The 15,533-nt window shown below is 39.4% G+C and overlaps 1 protein-coding gene across 4 annotated transcripts in view; it reads left to right on the top strand.

Moving 5' to 3' along the window:
- The window catches only part of M (zona pellucida domain-containing protein miniature), a 267,575-nt gene that overhangs the window by 248,920 nt on the left and 3,122 nt on the right, over window positions 1-15,533 (top strand). For all 4 annotated transcript variants that reach the window (XM_077410718.1, XM_077410715.1, XM_077410716.1 and 1 more), the window contains 5 exons: window positions 9,222-9,304; window positions 13,567-13,811; window positions 14,117-14,310; window positions 15,047-15,169; window positions 15,253-15,467. In XM_077410718.1, coding sequence (XP_077266844.1) covers window positions 9,263-9,304; window positions 13,567-13,811; window positions 14,117-14,310; window positions 15,047-15,169; window positions 15,253-15,467 — 819 coding nt within the window. In that variant the 5' untranslated portion in view covers window positions 9,222-9,262. The remainder of the gene's footprint in view (window positions 1-9,221; window positions 9,305-13,566; window positions 13,812-14,116; window positions 14,311-15,046; window positions 15,170-15,252; window positions 15,468-15,533) is intronic.

Here is a 15,533-nt window from a genome sequence, read left to right as displayed (position 1 = left end):
AATCCATCCATCGACGACGTCGGGGCATTCAACTTCGCCGCATACGACTTGGAATCGCGCCCGACATAACTTTGCATTCGTTTGCCAATGTAATTCCTTGGCGAATTAACATTACCGTGTCACGACTTTATCTATTTATACGTTGAGACACCGGTACGTACCGTGGGAATAACGATTGTTTATATTTCCCCGACAATATCGACAACCATCACTCATTTACGAATGCTTAATTCAAAAAGACTCGTTTTATAAGAATTATGATTCTCTTATAACTAGAGTTAGAGAATCAATAATATAATCTTTCGTAAGGGTAACATAAAATATAGTATTAATTATACGTTTTCCCATATTGATTAGAACAGACTTTACTTATTAAACATGATGTAATAATTTTTTAATGTGCTATAGTAAAAGATTTTTATCTATTTTCCATTAGGATTTTTTTTTTAATGCCATTATATATTATTAAAACAATGTGTGGGGTTCTGTATTTTGGATTTGAGTCCAGTGTTTATTGTCAAGAATCTTTTAGATCACTAATTAAGAGATATCATCATATAATAAGCTTAACACACACACACACACACACATTCTATATTGTAATATTTATAATAATGCTATCAAAAGGCCAAATAAATATGGAAACCTAATAGAAAATTGTAAACATCGAAAAAATTGTAATACAGCGCATGCAACACAATTTTACATAATTACTCGTAAGATCGAAATCGCAAGTTTTGAAGAATTTCTATCGATAAATTAAATTTGGTATAATGTATGAGCTATAAGATACATCATGTCGGATGCAATGCAAATAACTGCGAAATCCTAACTGACCCGCGCAATTGTAATTTTAATTAATTCCCTATCGATGAGAAGATGCAACTATCCCTCGCAACCGTGATATATTATGAGATATAATCGGCAAAAGTCATCCATCAGCAACATACCAGAGCGAAAGAGAGACAGAAAGATTTATTTACAAGTGGTCATCGATAAAGCAATAATAACGTAGGTCGGAAATTAGGAAGATTTGCCTGATTTTTATTTATAACAAATAAAAAATGCTTAACAATGTCGTTGTGTCATTCGAAGAAATAATTAAATCGCTTCCTTTTATATTTACGTTTACGATATAGAAAGTGCTCGTGGAAGTGCGTTTATCGCCGAGGTGTCGATAACTATACAGCTGCCAACAACCACAGTTCTTACCCTGTATTTATCCATAATCGCATCGCGTGTGCACACGCGTGCGCGTAGGTACGCGTTCTCCTACACGCGCTATTTCTCATCGAGCAGACATTCCGCACGCGATAATTGTCCCCAGTCGTTTCCGTCGCAACGACGATCATTGAGTCGCATTAACCGTTAATTTTAACATAACCGATCTCGATCGCCGTGAATGGATCGTAAAGTCAATTACGCGCGCGGTTACGACTCGTGGACCGAATCCCAGCTCCGCGCGCTGCGCCGCGCCGCGCCGCGCCGCATCGGCAGGCTCGTTTCGCTCCCGCATCCTTTTCGATTTGCCGAGTAATAAATTCCCGAGCACGTATGTACAACGCACAACGCACACAGCGCTCACAGCAGCGAGGAAAGGGCTGCAATTAAATCCGAAATAATATCCGAATGGGTTATGACGCGCTCGAGCGAAACGGTAAATTTCAACGTATCTATAGTGTCACTGGCCGATCAATGATCAATGCGCGGTTAATTATCGCGTTTATATTTCGTAATAACTTTAATTGTGCCGTGCGCGCGAGCACGGCTACGATCGATACGAGATTTCTGTATTGTATCGTACGTGTGTAATTTTATATGGATGAACTGTAGATGAGGTGTAGGTATAACGGTACGAAGCATAATCGAATCATATTAGAAATGAATTAATGATGCAATCTATTTTTTCATCAAATCGATACCGTGATACTTTCCTTTATTCTGTTTTAACGAGAGACGCGATGTATTAATATATATATATATATATATATATATATATATATATATATATATACGCAGGATACATTATCTATACGAAATGAACGTACATATATGTGTATGTAAGATTGTTGCAACATCAGCGTGACGACGCTTCTTATAATGTAGTTTATCCAGGTGAATTGTACCCCAGTCTCCATCGTGTTCTACGATACAATCAAATCAAACCTAAAAAAGGAAAGTGATGATTTTATACATCATATAGATGCCATGAAAGAAAGATGGAACGATGTTTGTGTCGACTGTCGACTGGTGTCGCTTGCTGGAAAGCTCCCTGTACAGTATATAAACGTTTAGCATAAAATCTGACGCTTCTGGACATTCGGAAACATTCTGCAAGTCCCTGGAAAATTTCTATATGCTGTCATATAAAATAACCAGCCGGAATAAGAATGCTGAATTCTTTTTAATAATGTTTACTAATGTTCTTTTTAATAATATATACTTCTATTATATATTCGTTTATATTTAACACAATTATTTTTTTTAGAACAAATAAATGGGTGATAACAAGAATATCTATGCGTTCAATATGCCGTTTGATGGGTAGAAAAAAGAAAGTTTATTAAAGAGATAACGCGATTTCCTATAAAGAATTACTTCCGCGATAATATCATGTCGTACGGAAGTATCGTGTAAATAGTACATATATTAGGTTGGAAATTTGACAGTCACATTTACCGTATATTACTTATTAATACTAGTCATTACCTCCGGCACTAAGCGGCACGTTTGTCGGTACGCAGTGCACGATCGTGTTCCGGAGAATTTATAAAGCTTATCGCTGTACGGTTGTCGAGTATTAAACGGCCAGAAGAAGAAGAGCCGAACCTGGTAACGCTATCTTGACCCTGTTCGCAGCGATGAATGTTTCGCCAAGTTCTTTTCGAACATGAATCTGCAATTAACACACACTCTTACGCACATTTCGCTTTGATCATCATTCCATATCACGTTTAACGTTTAACAAATATCGAATACGAAGATCGCGATCGATCAAAAATTATGGTCTTATAAAAGTACTCGATTTATGAGTTTATGTGAATTTAATTTAATGTATGAACTTTTATAATCTTAATTTTTCATGATTTTATACATATGTTTGACAATGAGAATATAATAGTGTAATATTGCATACCTTTTTATAGTCGTACAGTTTACAGTGTCAAAGTTTGCCATTTCCGCTACTGTAAGATTTAATGGTACTAAATCAAAAATCCCCCAAAAATGATACGGCGCCGGTGCAGCGCTCAGACAATGAGAGAATTTTACGAGCGATATCTTCGCGTTCACGCGGATCGAGGATAATTTTAAATAAATTGCGGATGTTGTCCGTCCGAATGGAAGAATGAAATCACGACTGCCGCACTCTGGGAAGGAATCGCCTGGAATTCTAAAACGGTCGACGTGAGGTAGAGTCCTGTCGCGTGTCGTCGCTCGAATACCATAAACGACGCGACGATCGATTTGATATTGCGATGCACGTACGCGCAAAGACAAATCGTCGTATGCGCGTTCGCGCTAAGAAAGAAGAAGGTACCTACCGTTGATGATGCTGAAAAGAAAGAGCTGGCGCGAGGCTGATGTATTAAGTTAGTGCATCTGAGAACGATACCGTGAGAAATTGGTGCGGATCAAAAACAATAACAATGCATTTAACTATCACCAAATGAATAATACCTATATAACATAGATATCGCTAAATATTGCTCTAAGATAAAAATTAAATTTATATTTCTTGTACTAGCTTATATTAATAGTTATATGCAAAGATATTTATTGACTTGCTCGCTTGAAAAATAAATAAGTAGCTAATGTTTAGCTATAACGCGCGTAATCATAAATATAATTTCTCATATTAGTGCATGATCTTGCACACATGTGTAACTGACAGTGGTTGACGTTGAGGTCGACGTTGAAAGAAAAACTAAAAAAGAGACAACGCTGTCACATTAAAGCGTCCTGAAACGGTGCCGTGAGGGAATTATTATAGCGTGGGATCTATCGCGCGCGCGCACACCGGCCCGAACGAGAAACACCGTTACGAAGACGCGTGTAATCCAGCCGGCCCAGTCGAAACATTCTAAGAATGTATTGTGTACAAATCTCTCTCCTCTCCTCTCCTCTCTCTACCTCCAGCCATCTATCTCTACTAATCGACAGGTGCTCATAATACAAATGTTTTGTCTTAACATTGCATATAAATTGCATTTATGACTTTCGGAAATTCGAAAAAGTGGAACATTTTAAATGTGCCTGCTACGTATTTTTTTCATAGAAATTTCTCTTTCGCCGTTCGCAGAAATGTTTTATAGATCTGTTTAAATTGAAGATTGATTTATTACAATTACTTAACCTACTACACACTTACTATTCGCTAATTAAGTGAGTGCGTAAACATAAACATCGAGATTAAGTGCTAGAAAACGATACCGAGGCGATGAAATCCTTGTACTTGTGCGTCATATGCACTTGTACGAGTCGGTTATGCACAGCTAATTAATGCTTTCCGCCGACATGTTTGAGGCGGGCAAATAAAAAACACACCAAGTATTCATGGTACTCGTGTATCGCGAAACAGCTCCTTGCTTCGATTAACCCTTCCATCATCAAGACCACCCGTTTTGGCCTGCTCTTCCTATTAACGTGTCGGCCGCGTAACTTTTCGTCGAACATCGCGAGCGCTTATTCTTTTTATACTCGTTAATAGTAAAGAGGGCATGTGCGCGCGCGCGATATAACTGTAAAATAAAAATATTATTAAATAATTGTGGTAACACAAATCGCGATTGGGTTGGCACATATGACAACCCAATTGGAAATTATTACAACCAAGAATGTAAAAGCAGGCATATATGGTAAGTGCTATTATTAATAAAATCACGAAAGTTTTAAAAATCTATAAAAATTCTATTTTAGCCATATCACAAACACTTTTATATTAGATACTCCTATAGTCGAGGTCTATTGCTCGAGAAATCAGAATTGTTCATTACTGGTAAATTGTTCTAATAAAATGTGTGAAACAGTAAAATTTTTTAAGGATTACGAACGATAAAATCCAATCCGTTAAAGTTCGCCTTTCAATATGTATAAACCATGCCATGCCATATAAATTGTATGTAGTTAATATCGCAGAACGAAATAAGAGTTTTCTAAGCATATGTATGATCATTCATTCGCGAATCTCGATCGGCTTTCGCATGTATCAAGTATCTAAGCCGCCAACAACTTTCATGTGTTCGAATATAAATTCTTTGATTTCTTCTAAATCAAATTTAAAATCGAGTATTCATTATAAGTTCGTTTTGTATATATTCTGGACATTAAATTTCTTGAATCTTATATCGTTTCATTTGCATTTTCAAAGCGTAATTTTGCAACGTTCTTTTAATTGTTAATATTATGTAACTTTTTAACGATGGACATATATATAAATCGCTGAAATATCCATCGTTAAAAAGTTACCTAACCAAATGGATAGAGATGTAGGGGTACGAGAAATATTCCCTTTACGTTAATATTAAAGAAGAGAAGCATATAGTGGTTTCACGATGCGTGTCGTCGAACGACCCTGATGCTAAGAATCGTTCCGCCGGGAGCTACGAGTCATTGAACAGTCGGCGCTAATTGTTTGATATTCGCTAGAACATAAATCAAGACGTTAATCTGTTAGAACGCTGGTCAACCGCAGTAATTACATATTCGCAACAATCGCAACAACTCAAGCGTCACGAACAGATATTTGCGAATATATTATATATTATCGGCGCTTAAACATTGTTCGTATAATCCATGTTGTGCCACTTAAACGAGCAACATACTAGTTAACTCGATTTTAATTAAAGTCGTAATACATGCCTTCATCGCGGACTTAACGACCAGCTCTGTCTCTGCTTCCTTCTTTTAATTCATCTCCCACAGCCAGCGGGATTACAATTGACACCGTGACACTGCACGCTTTTTTTGAATTATGAGACTCCGAGCGAACGTCCTCTTTCAAGCGACAGCGCCAACTCTGAGATTTCTCTTGGGATAGGTTCATACAGAATTTTCCTTAAAACTTCCTATTTACAGTAGTTAATCTTTCGCTTCGCCACATACACAAAGTTATTGTTTAATTGAAGAACCATTAATTTCTTTTTTATTTTATAATATACATATATAAAATAAAATTATATATAATTTATTTTATTTTATTTTTATTAAAAATCTCTACAAGTATACATATATATCTGTTCCAATTTGCCGTCGCATCTACCGTCTTTTGCGGGAAGATCAACTATAGACTTTTTGTTCCATGTGCATAAAAAATCATCTCTTCTGTCTCAGAGTCAAACATGGCAAATGATGGCTATGTCAATAGAAAGAAAACAACGTTTATTCGTTCTCGATGAAATGACCGACAAAAAGACAGAATTATAAGATTCACTGACGATCCACTAATTCATTCGGCCGGAACGTCTCACGCTCGTCAAAAACTTGACGTATATAATTTGTTACTTAGGTGGTCACATACAGGTGCGAGATGTTACTTGCGAGAGCAAAAGATTCGATCGCATCTTTATATCGATGCCGTTCGTCCAATAATTAGACAGTCTGAAGCGATCGCTGTCGATATTGGAACTGCATGGGAGTATTGGTGCAGCGATGCGTTTAATCCAACAAAAACGATCGGCGGAGTTAACGAGCCGCGAACAGCCTTGAAATCGGTATTGGGTTTGCTCATGTTATCCCTGTCCTGTCGCGATGATCGTTATATATCGCTCATGCTCTCGCTGTAACCTTGAGATTTAATATGGAATGACAGATGAATTCTTTTAAAACGTGGTTAAAACATTCTTTATTAGCACAATGTCTTTTTACAAAACTTGTAAAATATTGCTTAACATACAATAATTGCAAGTAGAGCCAACTATGGATATAGGAAAAGATTATCCATTGTTTCAATTAAAAATTAATATCACTTGTATCGTAAAATTGTTAATAAATTTCTTTGCAAATGGTTAATAATCCCAGTTACTCTTCTTTTCTCTTCGCTAAAAAAATAAATCACCACAAACGAACGTATTATAGTAATCAACTAATTTATAATCTTTAGCTTTTAATTTATTTTGATCGGATGATATGAGATATATATATATATAATATTAACCGGTTACCACACACACACACACACACACACACACACACACACACACACACACACACACACACACACACACACACACACACACACACACACACACACACACACACCACATTGTTGCGAATAATATAATAATTCTGATTAAACTGCTTATAGTTTTACCGTATTGTTAGAGAAATCGAGGTAATATTACTTTTATAGATTCATTAGCGACTTCTCGGTCGCTCACGGAGACGATGAGCCACGACTATTAAGTAGAACGGACAACGAAAGCATAATCTGTCTGCATGCTTCTTTTTACTTTTTGTTTCTTATACAAAACAAAAAAGTATATCGTATACAGCAGGATCTAAAATATTGTAAACCACAATTGCAAAGATTATTATCTTGAAATTTTTTTATAATAAACTTCCGGAACAGCATTCTTATTATGAAAGAATAATAAGAATTATAACGAAGAAACTGGGATTTGGACATGATTGGATTTTGATTGCAGCGATTAACAACTGCAGTGTAAACACGCGAATGGCGTGTAAAGCAAGGGATTGGTATGCTATACTGTCACTCTGTGCGTGACGTTGATATTTCCTTTTCATAAACTACGGTTATCTCTCCGTGTCCATTGCAATCGCGACCGCGATTACACAGCAATACGCAGCAATATTCTCGATAGCGAAACGCGTTCGCGATCCCACGTCGCATACCGCATCTGTTATCTATATACGGGTCAATTACATAGACTACGTCTTTTGTGCTGATGTACCGTTATAATGGCTGGCATCCCTCGATAACAGCATTATTCCGATAACCATAAAAATTCGCTATGAAAAAAGTTCTATTAAACGGACTACCTATTTCATCAAAAAACTGAAAGATTTCACAAACGTAGCGACGAGTTTCTATCCCTCTTTTCGTATTACTTTGCTACTGACTCTTAAAGTCAAATTTCTTTTTCACAAAATTTTTTCAAAATTTTCTCAAAATCTAGATATTCATAATCTATTGCACTTGATTGTGTCGAGAAGTATTCATATTTTTTCTTCCTGCATTTTTCAGAAGAAAACGAATATAACATCTCCTAAAAACATTACTAGAATTCCTGATTTTCTCCAAAATGTTAAAAAGAAATAAAGATCGAAGATGCTTACACAAATTTTTAAACGGCTTAAGAAACAGCAGAAATTATATTGAGTCTCGTTAACGTAATATTGTCGTCACAGTTGTTACAGTCGCGTTTAAAATTACAGGTTAACAATCAGTGACAACATTAATGCATGTATCGTTCGGCTTTTTCGACTTTTACGCGCGGTAACTTATGTCGTATCTTATCCGTGTCGCTAATTATTACCGTATCAGCGCAAATGGATGCAGGTGAATCACATTGCGTGACACAATGCTAGATATTCATCGTATTCGTCATTTTCAGGTCAATTGCGCAAGCCGTACGTTAGGATTAAGCTATCTTTACAAATATGTACTGTTATAACTATTAATATCGATTTTCACCGGTTGTATTGTAATCTTGAAATTGATTTAAAGCGATAACAAAATATGAAAGACGCCACATGTGTGTGGCAAGGCAAAGCCGTGAAGGTTTAGTACCTACTATTTCAATTGATGTATATATAAAATTATATAAAATACATTTTCGTTTACTGTCTGGGAATGCTCTACATTCACACATGTATATAGGTACTGTAAGCAGGCAATATCACTATATTTTATTGTTTGCTCTAATTTTTTACAAGAGATTATCGCTATTTCCTTGCAATTTTGCGGCATGCCGCGTTATCCTAATTTTCACAAACGCTTACATATTTCATATTTCAAACTCCATAATCATGATTTCTCCCGGCAAATCAATTTTGCGCTCGAGACCTCCTTGGGATTCGAAGCGCAACCTGGCAGACGGTGCCCGGTTAATTTGCTCGCTAGACCATGGTGGTCGGATAAATTAAAATAGATCCGGTTTCAAGTGTAGGATCGCGCGCCGGCCGCGGCCGCGGCGTAACAATTCGCGCACAACAGTGAAATTAAAGCGGACTAATGCGAGCCAGTGCGTTTGTCTTTGCAGGGCAGGACGGTGTTTCGTCGTGAGAGGCTGGGACCTCCAGGATGCCAGGGGTGTGGAAGTTGCTACGTACGCTGATCTATATGGTGAGTGTATAGCGCCGATTTGCAAATTGGACAAACGCCAACGGATAACGATACATTGATATGATTTCAACTTTTCGATTTTGAATTAGTGCCAAGAGCTAACGTCCTCTCTTTTGTGAACCAAGTAGATGATATATCATCTAACGTTATTCTGATTTTCAAGCGACGCCGACTTGTCAAAGATTAATGTAACGTTTTAAACGTTTAATATACGCTTTCATTGAAAATATCTATCTGCAATACCAGTTCTGCACAATTCTGTACAATTATTTAGATAGAAGCGATACTAAATAATCGCGAAGCGACGCTTCCGGCGAAGTGTCACGAGAGGCCTTATTCGTCCTCAATTGGAAAGGTTCATTAGCGCGGAGTTATCGACGTTGAGAGATGAAACATCAGATTCGCTGTCTTAATAACGCGCAATGAGCAGCGAGCGAGCAGCGCTAAGAGGGACAGGGGCACAAACAGCGGTGTATCGACTAGCGAGGTCGGCATGGCATTACACACGAGACTCGTAACTCGTGACTTGCGTTTCGTCCCGCGCGTCTTCTAGCGGTTTTCTTTTGTCGGTCAATTAGGCCCTAGAGCCGTGCGCACTGGCGAGTCTGGCGACCGACCGCGCCGCGCCGATTCCGATAATGGACCGTAATTTCAAGTGTGTTTAGCCAATGGCTCTACGCCATTAGCGCCGTAGTCGCCGTAGATCCTATAATAATTAATGAATAACGGTTTCACGCGCGGACCAAACTACTCCCAAAGTTACTCGTTCGCGTAATAGTCGTTTGACCGCCTAATAACCGGGATACCGTTTTAGCAAGGACCGAGGACCGCGCAGGAGATAAAAAGGCTCGTCGTTTCCACGGGCGCGGGAGCGACCGACTCTGACCTGACCGGCACGGCGGGAATTCGCGTTTCCATTTACAAGATGACAATGCGATGACGCGGCGGGAGCCGCCGCCGCGCCGCGCGCCGCCGCGACAGCTTGCAAGCGGATATTCGTGCCTACTCTAGGTACCGTTACTCCGTCTTTAAACCCCCTCTCCACCCGGTCCCATTCCCCTCATTCCTTCTCACTTTATTCAGAACTCCACGTGAAGCCTATCGTATAGACGGTACCGTGCGGCGAAACACATCTATCTCCGTGGCCTTGCAAAATAGGCGCGTCTCGCCTATAAATGTCGACGATAAGTGTATATATCAGATCGCTAGAATCGCTTGTGATGTAGATCAGAGCAGACGAGATTAGAATCAGGGAATACTATCGCGATCTATACAATTTAAGAAAGAGCGAGTGGTAAAATCGAATGTTAAACCGTGTAAACTTGCGAAGTAGACACAGTTATAGTAGTAGCCAATACTGACGTACGAACCATCCACGAGCTTTATCCAAGTTGTCGAAGATACGCCAGTAACTCGGTACGGAGATTTTACCACTGATTATACATTACTAATACGTAATACGAATCCCCGAAGGATTGAGGAAGGTCAGTAAAATCGGCCATAAAACTCTCTTCATTCGTATTCGCGTCGACCTCAATCCTCCGTCTTACGATCGGCACACGCGAGCACGCGGCACCGAGGCAGCTATTTCCGCTGTCACGAGTACAATTGACTATTCGCAGACGGGCATTAGTATTCGAACGCCACCGGTGCCGCGATGGGAAACTCACCTACCAATGTGCCTCACGTTCGAGTACCTTGGAATACCGATGCGCACGAGGTCATAACCAAGTCTCGAGAAGTCGTAAACCACATCTTTTACTTCTGCCTCCGGCGCGGCGGCAGTGCCCACGTGCTATATATAATATGAATATTATTTGTCATTTTTTCCAAGATCGTCTAAAAGAGAGAGAACATGCAATGCCAGCAATAAAGTAACAAAGATCTTATTCTTTTTAAAGGTACGTACGGTGGTAAGTTATTGACGATAAAATGTCAGTTTCCATATCTTGGCAAATTATCGGGGGGATAGCGAATAGAGAGATACTCGCGGGGGTAGTTGATTCTAACGATAAGTCAATGGTCGTGTACATCGCGACGCGGCGCGATATGCCGCGCGATGCCGCAGCGCAACGCACTCGACAAAAAGGGTACCCGCGTCTACCAGGTGCCCAGGTGCGTAATCATTTCTAATGAAACGTTGTCATTTAACAGTGCGATTGTAAGAGCGTAGAAACGTGTTTTCACTTGCGCGAAAAACGACGACCGTTAAAGCAGCGGTAAAGACGCTTCTCCCGTTACGGCGATACCGCACTCGCTCGTTCACGTAGCGTCTAGGACCTAAGATTTTCTAAGGCCACGACCAAAAGCGCATGTGTATAGCATCTCTTAATTACCAGAACCAGAAGCGTTTGGAACAAAGGCACTCCTAACGTTTCATGGACAATCGATGGTGCATCACGATTATTTATCCGCGCTAGGGTGGTAGATGCGTGTTGTGGTATAGTAGTAAATTCGCGGTATCGACCGTCGCGTCGTTTAAGGATGGGACGATACCGACAAAAGCTGTAATATTGCACAATATAAGTAAACTTTCGTTTACTTACATGTAAAAATAGAGAAGTTGTATAAAATATTTCAATGCAATCGTAACGCAAGCAAGTTCTGAGAAGCAGAATCTAGATTAGGTTTAATAGACCAGACATATTGATCTACTTATAAAGTTTTATTACAATAGTAATACTACAAATAAATCTTGACAAAGTACACATAGCCCGAAAGATACATACACCCTTAGATTTATTAGGGTAATAATTCTTTACAAAACGAGATTGCAATCCGCAACGCGGTTAATAATTTACATTTACAAACTTTGCGTTTACTTTTGCCGCACGTCCTTTATTTTAATAACTATTAATAAACAAGTTAATATTTATACATAAAATAACTGTGTTGATGTATTATATCTCTTTTTGCTTTTTTATTTTTTTTATTCTTAATTATTACAACTTTTATTCCAGAATTGAATAAAATGTGTTCTCAGAACGTCTTTGAAAATGCACGGCCAATGGAGTCGTGTCATTAGTTGATAGTAGTGTCGTGTTATTAAAGTAATAAATAGCAAAAGTGATGATAAATTTAATTATCGTAATCGAGCGTCCCCGAACCGCTCGTTAGATTCAAGATTCAATTCATTAGATATCGCCGCGAAAACCAGTCAGGCGCCCGCGCCGCAACCAAAACAGCATCATCGTTGCTAACACTTTTGTAATCTCGCTAAACATTGCTTTACACGCCAACAAAATAATGGCACTTGGCACTTGTAGTATCTGCGTTTAGTAGAGGAAGTAAGCGAAAATACGAGATAAAAGGCTAATGTGTGTCATGATTAATTTGAAATAGACGTGCCGCGCGATCCAGCGCGATGCTGCTCTTGTCGCGGCTCAGCGCGGCTCGTGCCTCGTGGCTCGTGATTACCTCGTATATACCAGCATTAACGGCGAGGCAAGAAGTATACGCGGGATTGTCAGTTCCGATTGAGCGTGAGAGGTATTTATGACTAAATCGCATGGATTATCTTGGGTCTAATGGACGGGCGGAGCGAAAATACACGGGTACTTAAGTTTTCATTACAATCCCATCTTCGTAGGAAACCTCTTTAAACGCACTGCGCGCAAAAAAGAACTCGTTGCGAGGTAACGAACTTGATTTATAGCTAATAATTTCCAACGTGGACGTATTAAGGACGATGTTTCAATTAAACTGAACTGAAAACTTGTCTCTCATCTCTTGTGGAATAGTTTTATACAATATAACAATATGTATAGAGATAAATAATCGATCTACTTATTGACTTGAATTTATGATAAAGATGGACTATAGAAGAAAACATTGGGTTAGGGTTTATTAAGTTGTAAAAATTAAAAATACATTTACGCGTAAAATAAAATTATGTAAAACCATTTCAGCTTATCATCTTATTCGTCATATACGCAAGGTGTCTCAGTTGAATATTTTTGCCTGCAGATATCAAATAATCAAAAGATCTTGGTGTACTTTCCGACTCAGTGACCTTCCCCTGTGAACTTTACCGCAAAGTAATTTTCTTGTACCGCGAGGAAAGTAGGATCGACAACCGATTCTAACCGTTTTACGTGCGTAACTTTGAAGCCACGAGCCATGTACATACATACATCATGCATACGGTGTCGGACAATGAGCAGGAAGCGAAGGGATAGCAGAAATAGAGAGAAAGAGAGAGAGAGAGGAGGAAGGTCACGCGGGTTCAAAGAAGAAGCGTACAATATTCTTTAAATGTGCAGGTGGTTGGCTTGAGGAGCGTCAGTAGCAACAGCGACATTTGGCCGCTGGAGAGGCCAGAGGGCATGCCGGCCATCCACTCTTTGGAAGTGATGTGCGGAAAAGATCATATGGACGTCCACCTCTCATTCTCGCAACCCTTCGAAGGCATCGTCTCGTCCAAAGGCCAACACGCGGACCCACGTTGCATCTACGTTCCACCGTCCACCGGACAAACGTTCTTTTCCTTTCGGATAGCTTACGCGAGGTAAGTGCGTGAAATCAAAAGAAAAATATACCTGTATAGCATATATGTATAGCGTAGATAGTCGAATGTAACTTTCGACGTATCATCAAAGAAATTTCATCTACTCTAGCCTCTTGGTTTCGCGCATTTTTTCGCATTTCGTCACATTTTATCGTAAAGCTTACAACACGAAAATATCAAGACACAATTTTATTTAGTTATTCACTTTTCACCAACTTTGTTAAAATTATAATATAACATATATTATAAGAACTGTAGAAAACGTATTGCACATTATTTTATATATATTTTTTATTTTACTCCAGATGCGGTACGAAACCGGACATGCACGGACAATTTTACGAGAATACCGTGGTGGTCCAGTACGATAAAGATTTACTCGAAGTTTGGGACGAGGCTAAACGACTGCGTTGCGAGTGGTTTAACGATTACGAAAAGACCGCATCGAAGCCACCGATGGTTATCGCGGACCTCGACGTGATACAGCTGGATTTTAGAGGTACAAATACCTCAGTCCTCACGATTATATTTTTATCAAATATTTACCATTTCTTAATGGAGATAAATCTTAATGAAGACACTATCGAAAGTACCAAAAAAAAAAAAAAAAAAAAAAAACTACCACGCGACACATCCGCGCGCACGAGAAATTCTCCTTCGATTGCCATCTGTTGCTGTAATGTAAACAATCTTAAACAGCAAATAGAATCATGTCCTCTCGAAGACTTTCAAGTTTTTCTGAAATTATCGCGGTTAAATATCCGAGTAATTGCGCAACGCAGGTATTCCACGGTGGTAATTTTCTGTTAAAGCGGCACGTATGAATACTTGGCTTTTGAACGTGCGTTACGAGGGATAGATAGCGGTACATTTGATGCGCGCAAACATATCATACGAGATACACTGCAACTCGTGCACCCGTTTGCGGTTGGCCGCAGGTGAAACCACAGTGACATCAGTTAATTTCAGTTTATATAACATATATATAAACTGCGAGCGCGTGGCACCGCGCCGAAATACATATACAGAGAATACTACCCGAAGAACAATTATATCGCTAAATTAACTAATATCGCGCTTTTTTCCGTCGGAATATAAACGCGACCACTTTCGAAAACGTGATGATATGTAGCTATTACGGTATTATGCGCTATTACGCTATTTGTGGGTATTTCTTTTCGTCGCATGAATAACGTTGTGTACACCCATATTATACATCGCTGTTCCATTCGTAGGTGACAACGTGGACTGCTGGATGGAAATTCAGCACGGCAAGGGTCCATGGGCGCCCCCCGTGTCCGGTATCGTGCCGCTCGGCTCCACTCTTACTCTGGTCGTCGCCATAAACGATTATCGAGGTAACGAGCTTTCCAGATACACGAAACTTTCCGGGCGATCGCACGGGCGCTAACGTAATTTTCTGTTATTTAACCGAGCACAGGTGAGTTCGACATGCGGGTCAAGTCGTGCGTGGCTTCGGACGGCGGCGGTCACACGATACAGCTCAGCGACGAGTTCGGATGCGTGCTGAGACCGAAGATGATCAGCCGGTTCTTGAAGGCGCGCGGCTCCGACGACCGCGCGACCGTCATTACATACGCCTTCTTCCACGCGTTTAAATTCCCAGACGCGTTAAGCGTTCATATCAAATGCAAGGTGATATATGTAATAATTTGATGATTTTCAAACCAAACTTGATTATTTATAATATTTACAATCTAT

The sequence above is a fragment of the Temnothorax americanus genome, unplaced genomic scaffold (assembly GCF_048541705.1).
Source record: "Temnothorax americanus isolate GAGA-0224 unplaced genomic scaffold, ASM4854170v1 Scaffold29, whole genome shotgun sequence".
In the NCBI taxonomy this organism is placed as follows: Eukaryota; Metazoa; Arthropoda; class Insecta; order Hymenoptera; family Formicidae; genus Temnothorax; species Temnothorax americanus.
This window is presented reverse-complemented; position numbering and strand designations above follow the sequence as displayed.